This window comes from Notothenia rossii, assembly GCF_949606895.1.
Source record: "Notothenia rossii genome assembly, chromosome: 8".
In the NCBI taxonomy this organism is placed as follows: Eukaryota; Metazoa; Chordata; class Actinopteri; order Perciformes; family Nototheniidae; genus Notothenia; species Notothenia rossii.
Genome location: NC_136906.1, coordinates 29,703,544 through 29,716,200, shown reverse-complemented (window position 1 = coordinate 29,716,200; position 12,657 = coordinate 29,703,544). Strand labels below are relative to the sequence as shown.

General features: G+C 40.3%; 1 protein-coding gene across 7 annotated transcripts in view; it reads right to left on the bottom strand.

Annotated features, from left to right (window-relative positions):
- The window catches only part of atxn2l (ataxin 2-like), a 39,282-nt gene that overhangs the window by 12,353 nt on the left and 14,272 nt on the right, over nucleotides 1-12,657 (bottom strand). For 6 of the 7 annotated variants that reach the window (XM_079644912.1, XM_079644911.1, XM_079644913.1 and 3 more), the window contains 3 exons: nucleotides 12,113-12,181; nucleotides 9,892-9,953; nucleotides 9,497-9,729 (listed from right to left, as the gene is read on the bottom strand). In XM_079644912.1, the coding sequence (XP_079501038.1) occupies nucleotides 9,497-9,729; nucleotides 9,892-9,953; nucleotides 12,113-12,181 (364 nt within the window). The remainder of the gene's footprint in view (nucleotides 1-9,496; nucleotides 9,730-9,891; nucleotides 9,954-12,112; nucleotides 12,182-12,657) is intronic. The other variant, XM_079644909.1, reaches the window with a different exon arrangement.

The following is a 12,657-nucleotide window of genomic DNA, read 5'->3' as shown; positions in this document are numbered from 1 at the left end:
GGCAGGTTTGATATGGGCCTGTAATTGTTCATTACTGAAGCATCTAGATTATTATTTTTTAAGAGTGTTTTTTTAAGAGTGGGTAGATTCTTTTAATTACATTTCCTTTTTTGTTTTGTGTATTTATTACATTTTGGATTTGCTTGGTGAGCTATTTGTAGAACATGCCCCGCGGGCGACTCACGTTGGAAAATGGCCGCCCAACACTCCGCTCAAAGTTCCAATATTTCAACTCCGACCACATTTACTGCTGACCTTTTGACAGGGTATATGCAGGAATCCTGAAGTCAAATGTAATACCTTTTAAGACCTTTTCCCATACATTTTAAGAGCTCATCGCAACTTCGAGTTCTAACCGGTTACATTGGCGACACACTTTACCTCACATTTACTATATACAGTATTTATTGTAAGATAGCACAACTAAACAGCTTGTGATAACTCCTGAATCATAATTCAGATAGAACAAAGCACAAGAGAATGAATTGTGTCGCCAACCCAATACAAGGTTTATTAGAAAAAGAAACCATTAGAAAGTAGTATTTGAGTATTAGCAGTTCCAGCAGAGAGCCCCAAACTTTCTTTTCCCTGGCCACATCATAGGCATTGATCCCAAGAGATAAAACAGACAGACTACTGAAGCCTCCTCTCCACATTAACTTCAACCTCTCTGTCAAGTTCAGGTTTAATGCAGTATGCTGTTTTGTTGCTTCTGTAGACTCACTTTGTGCTCTTTTATTCCAGTAAAACTCCTCAGAAACCAATAGAAACCAGTATTTGACCAATAAACAAAACAATTGACAAAACTTTGAACTATGAAATATATTCAACTTTGGTGAGCTTCAGCGGGGTAATGCAATATAGGAGCTCCTTCACAAATACCCAGGGGTTAAATTGGGCCGGGCTGTCCGGGGCTCAGCCCTGGCACATAGGACGATGCTCTGACGTCATCACCCTCGCACATTTGTCATGTGTTTACAAAAAACGATATATGTTAAGAATTTTCTCGTTCTTAATATAGACTATATTTAGGGTCGATATGTGTTGACTTTACTTTAAAATAGCAGATCTCTGTGACCGGATATAGTTTTTTTTGCTTAGTGAACGTGTGTCTCTTCCTTGGAGGAGCAGCATCGCCCGGACTGTGTCAGCGACGTGCAGTCATGGGAGGCACGGATTGGCCATCGGGAGAGACAGGACTTAAACGCCACGGCTTTCTGGCTAGCACTTAGCATGTGGGACTGGACAGCTTTGGTCCCCATCGACAGTGGCGATTCTAGAGTCTGTGGGGGCCCCACGAACCATCTTTCATCACCATCAGTGGCGCCCCAACACACTGTCTTCCCCCCCCCCAGAGCGGAGCAAGGCAACGACACTTAAAATAAGCAGCATTTTACGGCGCACTATGCATGGGGCCGCCATGAGGGGGTTTCCCGACATGTTGTTGCAGTAAATGAAAGGGTGTTTCATGTTGTCGTTGCTGTGGACCTTCTTAATACCTTGGAAAACACAGTCTAATACTTTTGAATAGCCTTCATTTTCGCTAATTTGATTTATCAACTTTTAATAAATATTCTTCTTTTTTTTAAAAAATGGTTTCAGTTTCAAAGGCTGATAAAGAGCGCTATAATAACAGCATGGTAAGTTGTGCTTCACATAAAATATAAAATAAAACTAATAATGAACCTTTGAAATATAAATTAAATGTAGAGCACGAGAGTCACAGCTAGGGATGGGTATCGTTAGGATTTTATCGATATCGGTATTTTTCAATACTCTTATCGATACTTTTCAATAATTTGGTGCTCAAAAGTATAGACATGATTACAAGATCTGAAGATTAAACAGTCAATTTATTGTAATTTATTTGTATTTATTATTTAATGTAACTTTTTCAATGTCATACCAAGCAGGTATGAGTGTGTTTGACAGTGTGTCTCTGGAAGGGGGGCGGTAATTAGGGACAGTTCATAAATCATGTAAACATGACCATTCTTCAGTTAAAACGAGACGCTGCGTGTGCACCTCCTAAACCGGAAGCTACGGTTGACTAACCATTATAAATCAATTTATTGTGTTTATTATTCATAATTGTAATGATGGATTATCATTAGGGATGTCCCGATCACCTTTTTTGTTCCCGATCCGATTCCGATAATTTGATTTTGACAATCTGCCGATACCGATTTTTCCCGATCCGATCTTTATGCAATGCATTAAGAGAAACAAAACCTAACAGATAACGGCTAGTCATCCAACGCGATGAATTCAGCTATCTTGGCCCATATTTGCCTATAAATAGTCAAAGAAACGCCCATTCATTCATTCATTTTGACTGACTGCATGAATAAGATCGCAGGAAATGACGACAGAACAGCTAAAAAATACATCTCACACAGTGTCAGATTTTGGTTATTTTGGGGAGGTTGAGATAAATCATATTGTTTGGTGGATGCAGAGTAGCAGCATGAAGGTCGGATCGTCACCAAAATAAATAAGTGGTCCGAAAAAGGTTAATGACAAAAATAAATACACATAGCCTTCCTTAGGCAGTGTGATTGTACCGGGGACAGGAGACACCCCTTGATGAGAAACTGTAAGAAATGGTTGGGGAATCCCTCCGGAGTGGAGTCATGACGACTGGATCTGAATTATTTGTTTGTATTTGATGGTTTGTGTTCCAGCTTTCAATCAGCAACTATATATCCATGATCCACCAGTAAAAGGAAATACAACTAATGTGTTGTGTTATATTAGCTGTACAGTTTACCACATCTGGTGTTCTTAGTTTCCATACCTCCTGTGTTTTACGAGCGACTTATCAAGTAGGCGGCTAATGGCATAAAACATGATTAAACATGATAGTAGGCTAGGCCTATATAAAACCATGCTCGTATACAACCTATAGAAATGCAACACGGAGTCAGTTTAGACGTAATTCTGTCCTGCTTACCGCATCATTTAGGCCTATGAGAAAACATTTCATAACATTAACACAACATATTCGAGGTAGTTTTAAATAACATATCGGTATTTATTTATTTTTCCAAGTTATGTTTTTGTGTGCACTGAGGAGTCGCAAACAGTCATTGGTTTAATCATTTTAAGATTGGCTTTAATCAATGTTTGAAAATGAATTCTTCATATATGATAAATGAGGTAACATTTTAATTATGGTATTATTTCCACATATTTCTCTCCATTCTTCCTTCTGCCAACGGTGCCGCAGTTTCTCGTCTCCCGTATTTGTGCTTAGTGCGTACGCATGGGTTAGAGTTTGTGTGGAGGACCGCACGTTTTCCCGTCAAGTTAGCATTTTATAAATCGCAAACATTGCATAGAAACTGGACCTTCTTAATACCTTGGAAAACACAGTCTAATACTTTTTAATAGCCTTCATTTTCGCTAAATTGATTTATCAACTTTTAATAAATATTCTTCTTTTTTTTAAAAAATGGTTTCAGTTTCAAAGGCTGATAAAGAGCGCTATAATAACAGCATGGTAAGTTGTGCTTCACATAAAATATAAAATAAAACTAATAATGAACCTTTGAAATATAAATTAAATGTAGAGCACGAGAGTCACAGCTAGGGATGGGTATCGTTAGGATTTTATCGATATCGGTATTTTTCAATACTCTTATCGATACTTTTCAATAATTTGGTGCTCAAAATTATAGACATGATTACAAGATCTGAAGATTAAACAGTCAATTTATTGTAATTTATTTGTATTTATTATTTAATGTAACTTTTTCAATGTCATACCAAGCAGGTATGAGTGTGTTTGACATAGAAACTGGCGTACGCCATTTTTTTTTGCGTATATCCCTTTATAAATGAGGACCCTGGTCTATGAAAACAAGCCCAAAAGAAGCAACAAATTACATGATGTTGCGTAATTTTAAACCAAAACTAAGGCCTCATGATGACTTTAAGACGTGAACATGGTCATTTTTGCTTTGTAACATTAAATAAAATAATAAAAATATTTTATAATACATATATATATATATATATATATATACATATATATATATATATATAAATTCCCGATCCCCGATTTTTTTTATCCCGATTCCGATCTTTTGAAAATCACGTGATCGGCTCCGATCCCCGATCACGTGATCGGAACATCTCCAATTATCAGTAATCATTTTAAAGTTACGCAGAGACATTGGATTAACCGTTTTTATGCCCTTGAACACAACTTTTGATCACAAAACAGCAAAGGTAAGACGTAATTATCATCATGGCTACGTAAAGGGAAGTTGTTTTCTTGCTCTTTCCTGGCTGCTAGTTCAGTGAGTTTTGGTCGTATAGTGATGAGACTTATACCAATGGAATCTGTGGAATCTCAGCTTTCATGTGATATGTTGACGTAGAAAAGATTGCTTTTGCCAGTTATGTGCTAAAGTAGCCGTTAGCCCCGTTAGCCCGTTTTGCTAAGTGTTGATTTAGACCAGGGGTCGGCAATTACAATAACAATAAATACAACTTTATAAGCTATCAAGCAATCAATTGTGTTTTGCGGCTCCAGACAAAACAAATTGTTGGAAAACGGGGCAAAATGGTTGCAGACCCCCTGATTTAGACTTCTGTTCCGTGTAGGTAAAATGGTTAATATTGTCTGTTAGCTGAGTTTTCCCGTGAAGTGGGTATGCATCATGAATAAGTTGTTAAATGTTAAGAAGCCTTGAGACGCTGTTTCTAGCAAGATGTCGTGTCTGCCCCTATGGTCTGCCCCCGGGAGTCTCACAATAACAAGAGCGCTGTTAGGAGAGATGACGAGTGGCATTCACAGTGGCCACTGGCCAATCAGAGTGGTACTCAAACCGGATACGTCACACGGGATGAGGGTTCTCAACCAACCAGAATTGTTTAAACTAAGGAAGTAGCCTAATTCATATACCGATAGCAGCACCGTTTGTCCAGCGGCTTAATGGTATACCAATACCGTCCAATCAGGTACCAGTACTGACTTAGTACTGGTTCTCGATACCCCTCCCTAGTCACAGTGCACGGACGCAGCGGTATAAACAGCAGAAGCTCCGGTAAGGATTCTTATTGTGTTTGTGAACAAGCAGCGAGGACACACACGGAACATTTGGTTCTAGTTTCTATTATTCATATCTGAATATAACAACTAGGGATGTCCCGATCACCTTTTTTTGCTCCCGATCCGATTCCGATCATTTGATTTTGACAATCTGCCGATACCGATTTTTCCCGATCCGATGTTTATGCAACGCATTAAGAGAAAAAAAGGTAACAGATAACGGCTGGTCATCCAACGCGATGAATTCAGCGATCTTGGCTGTTATTTCTTTGGCCTTTTCACTGTTCTGGGGCAGTTTCTCTTTCCTTTTAAAAGTCTCTGAAAGTGTTGGTTGTTTCAGTGCCGTTACCTGAGTGACCGCTGTGTACTCGTGGTGTTGTTGTTTGTGTTTGTTTCTCAGGTGGCGTATTAGATTGGTCGTGTTGAACGTAGCTCTGTTCTTTCCACCACGCGGAACCTCCTCCTTGCAAACATTGCATCTGGCTGTTACACTGCCTTCGCTTTCAATTTTATAATACTTCCAAACTCCTGACATTTTCTCTGTCTCGACTCCCGAGTCACCAGCTGAACGTAGCCTCTTGTTAGCTTACTGCTACTATTAGACACTGTGCCCTGGCCACTCTGTTGCCAGATTTGAGAGAAATAAGCAACCAGGTCTATGAAAACAAGCCCAAAAGAAGCAACACATACATGATGTTGTGTAATTTTAAACCAAAAATAAGGCCTCAGGATGACTTTAAGACGTGAACATGGTCATTTTTCTTTTGTAACATTAAATAAAATAATAAAAATATTTTATATATATATAATTTAAAAAAAGATTCCCGATCCCCGATTTTTTTCTCCCGATTCCGATTTTTTGAAAATCACGTGATCGGCTCTGATCCCCGATCACGTGATCGGCTCTGATCCCCGATCACGTGATCGGATCGGGACATCTCTAATAACAACCCAATAAATACTACAGAGGAAATGGAAACACTGAAAATATGAGCGTCGGCAAAAATCCCTCATCATGAAATTAAAGCTTTATCGTTTTCTGAGGTCAGAATGATTATATATTATAGGCAGGGGTGCACACAATTGGTACGCAGGTACGCATGCGCGGCAAATCTGAATTGCGTATTGTCACTTGTGTCACTACACGCTTTTGCGTACCTCAAAACAAAACACATATTTCGTCTACACTTGTTTCTTGTCAACACTCAATGGAGTAAACTACGAGACATGTCAAAAAACCCAAAGACATTAAGCAGCTACGTTGCCGTTTCGCTCCCTGCAAAAAATCTTCTGACTTTCTATGACTGATTGAACTGGGTGTGCTGGACCTGTGAAGCTTTGCAGGAGGCAGAGGCTTAGATCACTGGACGACAGAGTTGTTCACCGTGTGTGCAGACAGGGTTAACGTCGGTATGAACAACAGAATTGTGCCAAAACTCCGCCAATTGGCTGCATTGGGAGAATCCCCTGTGCACATTCTGTGCCCCGGGCACACACTGGAGAACTGCACAAAATCAGCTGATCACAACGTTCACGCTCTGTGGTCAAGCTGCTGCAGTTTGATTTACAACAAAGTGGAGTAAAACACACAGTTGCAAACTTACTCAGTATGTTAATGGAAGAGTTTGAAATCAGACAGAGGTGGAAGAAGTACTCAGATATTGTGTAGGAATACTCAGTTACAGTAAAAGTCCTGCATTCAAAATGTTACTCAAGTACAATTAGAAACTTATTATCAAAATATAGTTAAAGTAGCGACAGTAAAAGTAGTCATTGTGCAGATTGGTCCATTTCAGAATAATATATATGATATGTTTTATAATGATTGATCATTAAAGTGTTCTCAAAGCTGGTAAAGGTGCAGCTAATGGTAATGACTTTGTATTCTCCAGGGTAACTTGTGAATTGACTCCAGGTGGAACTAAAGTCTGATTTAACACTTGATTATATTTCACATCATTCATCCACATATGTAGAGTAACTAAAGGTACTAAATACATGTAGTGGAGTAAAAGTACACCATTTACCTCTGAACTGTAGTGGAGTAGAAATACAAAGTAGGATCAAAGTCAAGTAAAGTACAAATATCTCAAAATTGTACTTAAGTACAATACTTGAATAAGTGTACTTAGTAACTGAAATTAGATATGACTTCAAGTCATGTGATAATTTCTTAGTATTTGATCCTTCAACTTGGCCTCAGGAAATGCAAGGACTTCACAGTTTTGGCAACAAGTTTTGGGGAAAGCAAATTGGAGGCTTAAAAAGAGACAGGGAGGTGCATCTTCATCATCTAGCATGCAAGAAGTGTAAATAGAGGACAGTGAAGGAGACACTGAGGAGGACTACGCTTCGTGTGGGGTGAGTACCAAACGCTGTCTCTTGGTACTCATCTGAGTAACTCACTAAAAAAGTTATGTGCACCCCTGATTATAGGTCTATATATGTTGATACAAAGCTAGGCTACTGCCCGACTCACTGCTGCCGTTTTCCTCCGAGTCTGAGAAAGTAACACACGTTGGGGAGAATTAAGCTCTGTGTTTTGTTATGAAGCCGGCATTCAGGAAGCTGCGCTCTGACGGTGTGGATATGGAGGAGGCTTTTTGCCGTCGTAGTTTGCCTTTACTTGCTCAGAAGGTAGATCCACACTTTGGATTTCCTGCCTGACCAAATTCAGTTAATGACCAGGCTCCGCTCTGAATGAAGTCTGATGGTTTCCGGCTGACATGCAGCACACGGATGTGTTTTATATAATTGTTTTCAACTAATCAACTAATGAAAAATTGCTCGATTAAGTCTTTATTAGTCGACTAGTGATTATTCGACTATTAGGGGGCAGCCCTAATAGTCGAATAATCGTTTTTTTAGTGCAGGGGTGCCCAATAGGATGATTGCGATCGACTGGTAGTTCGCAATGCAGTGTGGGTAGATCGTGGCAAATTCAAATCTCTCCAACCATATGGTAGTTTTTTTTGTTGCCATAAGCACAATATAAAAGGTCCCATGTCATGGCCATTTCTACTGACCATAATTCCATTGTTGAGGTCTACTAAAATACATTTATATTGTGCAATTTTCCAAACTCACATTGGTTTCTCATACAGCATCTCTGTATAGTATGTGTATTCACTCTCTGTCCTAAACGGCTTGTTGGAGCTCCTGCCCCCCCCCCCCCCCCCCCCCTCCCTGTGAGCCCAGTGGCCGTCTGCGAGACAGCGAGACACAGCGAAACCTAGCCCGAACACACACACCCGCAGCCTGGCTGGTAGTTTGTGTGTGTGCTCACACACTGACTCACAGCCTCGCCGTCTCAGGGAGGAGAAATCGGCGGAGCTGCAGCTGAGAAAAGATTGAGTGTGCGTGTGTGTGAGGACTTAACCTAACGCAGGGTTCCTGCAGGTTTCGCCAACTCAAATGTAAGACCTTTTAAGACCTTTTTAAGAGCACTTTGAATAGAATTTAAGACCTATTTCACGGCAAGAAAGTATGAAGGAAAATTTCTATGAAAGAAGAAATACGTCCATAATTACTTACAAAGTAAATGTATTCATGTTCAACATAAGAACAATGACTGCACATAACAGCATAACAGTAAAGAACTGTGTTAGCCAAAAAGTGTGCTTGTGTGTGTTCGGGCTGTGCAATTAATCGTATTTTAATCGCAACTACGATTTTGGCCTGCCACAATTACAAAAACAACATAATCGAAAAAAACAATTATTAAGCTTTGCTAGGTTGTGACAGTGACAACATATTTAATCTAATTAATTTGAGTCTAATTTATATTTATTTATCATATTTATATATGTTTAGTAGCTTGTGGAAGTGCGCTCCAAAATATTTGTTGATCTTGTTTATTGGTATTTATTATTTTGATATTATTGCACACACACACACACACACACACACACACACACACACACACACACACACACACACACACACACACACACACACACACACACACACACACACACACACACACACACACACACACACACACACACACACACACACACACACACACACACACACACACACACACACACACACACACACACACACACACACACACACACACACACACTCTGTCTCTCTCTCGTTCACATTGTTTAGTTATACAACAGCGATTGCACTAAAAAAAGTTGGGAAGCGGACCCGATGCGCCCTGGTGACCGAACATTAACTTACTTTGCTGCTGTGCCGATTCTGGCTGGGGAGAGTAAATTGCCAGCGGTTATATATCCTTGAAAAAGTGTGGGCACCCCTGGTTTAGTGCCTTAGGATTATTTTTGATGGGCATTTTTGGGGGGAAATTGTGAAACGGGAATAAATAACTACCTTTCTGTCCCACAATATCTTTATATACCTGACAACCTGAACCTAATGTCCACTCTCTTTTATCATGTAGTGTTAGTAGCTGCTGCAGTGACTCACGTAGCAGCCTCTGGCCGCTCCCCGCTCTCTGAACAGCTCTCCTCGCTGCCGGAGGCCGGCTGGCTGGTCCCAGGCTGCGGCCCCTCCGGCCCTGAGGCCTGGGGGCCAGCAGGAGCCTCAGGGGTCTGCTGCAGGTCCTGGGCAGAGGAGGGCACAGGTTTGGGCGGGGAGGAGTCGTGCTGAGCAGGATCTGCAGAGGCTGGGCTCGCTGCTGGGGAGGAGGTGGGCTGCAGCTGAGACACACAGGAAGGAACATGACACAAACTGACCACTCACACAGCCTGAATGTACCTATGCCCTGTGGAATCATTTAAATGCACACAATGTTACCTCATTTGTACATCACTTCTGACAAAAATAATAAATGGAAATAAAACCCATCACATTATTCTCACCCGGAACTCTTTGCCGAACTTGCGCAGCTCCTCCAGCTGGTTCCTCTGCTGCACAGAGGGAGCTGCAAAGAGGGGATGGAGTTAGAAAGCACTGATCCCCACATACTAAACACTGGAGACAGTGTATATATTATTATATTATTCTTCCCTGAAAGCCGGTAGAAGACGCTGCATGTGTACGGCCCCTGATTTTTGTTTCGATGTAAATACAAATATTAAGGTAAAATTGCATAAATAGTCAAATATGAAAACAAAGAGATAGAAAGCATAATAATATTACAGGATTTGGAATCAAGTATTTTGACTCTGTACTTTTTGAGTAATACTCGGTTAAACTCTTGTCCTGAGTACAATAATTCATAGTTCATAAAGTACAATAAATGAATTATTATACTCAGGACCGAAGATTGACCTAGTATTAATCAAAAAGTACACAGTAAAAGTACTTGTCGTAGTAGTCCAAGTAGTACTGAGTCCAACAGTATCAATTTCACAAAAGACTTATGGCAAAAAATCATTGTATCCCTCATCAAATAGCAGAATACATGCATTATTGTAGTCAGGAGGGGAGTTTGACCGAGTATTATTCAAAAAGTACACAGTAAAAGTACCTCATTTTATTGTTGGTAGCAGTCAAACTAGGACTGAGTACAACAGTGTCAGTTTTATTAAGAACTTATGGTACAAATTATTTGTATCGCAAATAAAGCAGAAAAAACATGCATTCTTTTACTCTTGTACGAGCGTCAGCGATTACCGTAAAGGCGCGATTAATCACGCACTCAAAAATGAAGAGATGCTGATTTGACCAAGCAAACGGAGAGACGGCTGAGTTGACCGCAATACCGGAATGGACAACAATATCATAATATCTTCTGAAAACAAATGACACACACACACACACACACACACACACACACACACACACACACACACACACACACACACACACACACACACACACACACACACACACACACACACACACACACACACACACACACACACACACACACACACACACACACACACACACACACACACACACACACACACACACACACACACACACACACACACACACACACACACACACACACACACACACCTAATAATAAGGCGTAATAATCGGGCAGTTTGATGTGTGTGTGTGTGTGTGTGTGTGTGTGTGTGTGTGTGTGTGTGTGTGTGTGTGTGTGTGGTTGGTTAAAACGAAGCAGCCTGCAGTTGCTCTTTAGCTGTTCTAATGAAGGTAAACACAGTGCAGTGAAGGTACAGCTCCACTTCCTACTTGGCGAACCGGTAACTTTCTTGTGCGCACAAGAACGTATCTCTTACACAGGAGAAAGTATATCATGATGAGCAAAACCATGTCACTTGGCCCAGGTGGTTTCCACAGAACGGACAAAACATGTTTAACAACCATAAACACACTCGTACCGTCCATAGGTACCAGCGGTCTATCCGCCAAAACAAACTTAAGTTTGTGTCAATCACTTGCACGTCACTTCTGGTATGATGGACATTCCCTCTCCGGTTTGATTCTCTAGTTTGTTAAAGTATTTCGGCAAATGTTAAAGTGTTTCGAGGCTTGTAAATTTGTCTCAGTTCTTGTAAAAGTGTTTCGCTAATGTAATTTTGTTTTATAAAATGTAATTTTAATTTATAAAATGTAATTTTGTCTCTAGCTTTGTAAAAGCGTTTCGCATCTTGTTAATTTGTTTTTGTTCATGTTAAATCGTTTTTTCTTTGGTAAAAGTATTTTGCTAATGTAAATTAGTTTTATAAAATGTACATTTGTCTCAAGCTTTGTTAAAGTGTTTCACACTTTGTAATTCTCGTTTGCACTTCTCAGCCACCGTACTTTACAGTGACTATGCCTGCATCAATTGTATAAAGGAAACCTCTCAAGTTTATAGTTCAATGTAGCCAAATTTGACTTTTCTAACTTAAAAATGACAGCTACTTTGACTTAAATGCTTCGATATATCTCAAATCTAACAGTAGGAAAACAAATTATTATAAATATTGTGCAGAGATACATTTTTCTAAACAACATGTATTAACGGGGAAACATGTGGAAATAAGATCGCAGAAAGCAGAGGGCTAGACCTCGCTCCCAGTCTAACCAAACACAGTGGGATTTAAAAAATTGACATAATCACAACATAAACCCAGTGTTTTGTAATGTCAAGTGTAAACAAATGTAAACATGTTTTACCTTTGGTGCTCTTCCCTTCAGCCTGACTTTCAGATCTCTCTTTAGCTGCTGTGTTCAGGATCTCATTCACTGTGGAGGACAGAGAGAAACCTGATCACCAAGAGAACACTGACAAATTTAATGCATTTAGTGTTGTGGTTGATCAAGTTGTCGGCGTGTCGCCTTCTGTCCTGCCAGTGTTGGCAGGACATGGATTAAAATGTCGAACTCGGACTTCATTTTAAGGACATTTCGGCCAGGGATTTAGAGCTATATTTGTTTAACCACCGGATTGGCAAAACAGGATAGTGTGTGCACCAGTCTGCCTTGATCTATGAATTCATGTCTGTGACTCTCACAGTATCTGCTGCCCACAGCTGTTTTATAGAAGGAAAACCTCCTTCACTTCATGAAATCTCTGCAGCACCAGGAGGCAGCGGGAGGGTTAACTCAGCCTCTGAGAAGAGGGGAGCGCGCAACACACACACACACACACACACACACACACACACACACACACACACACACACACACACACACACACACACACACACACACACACACAC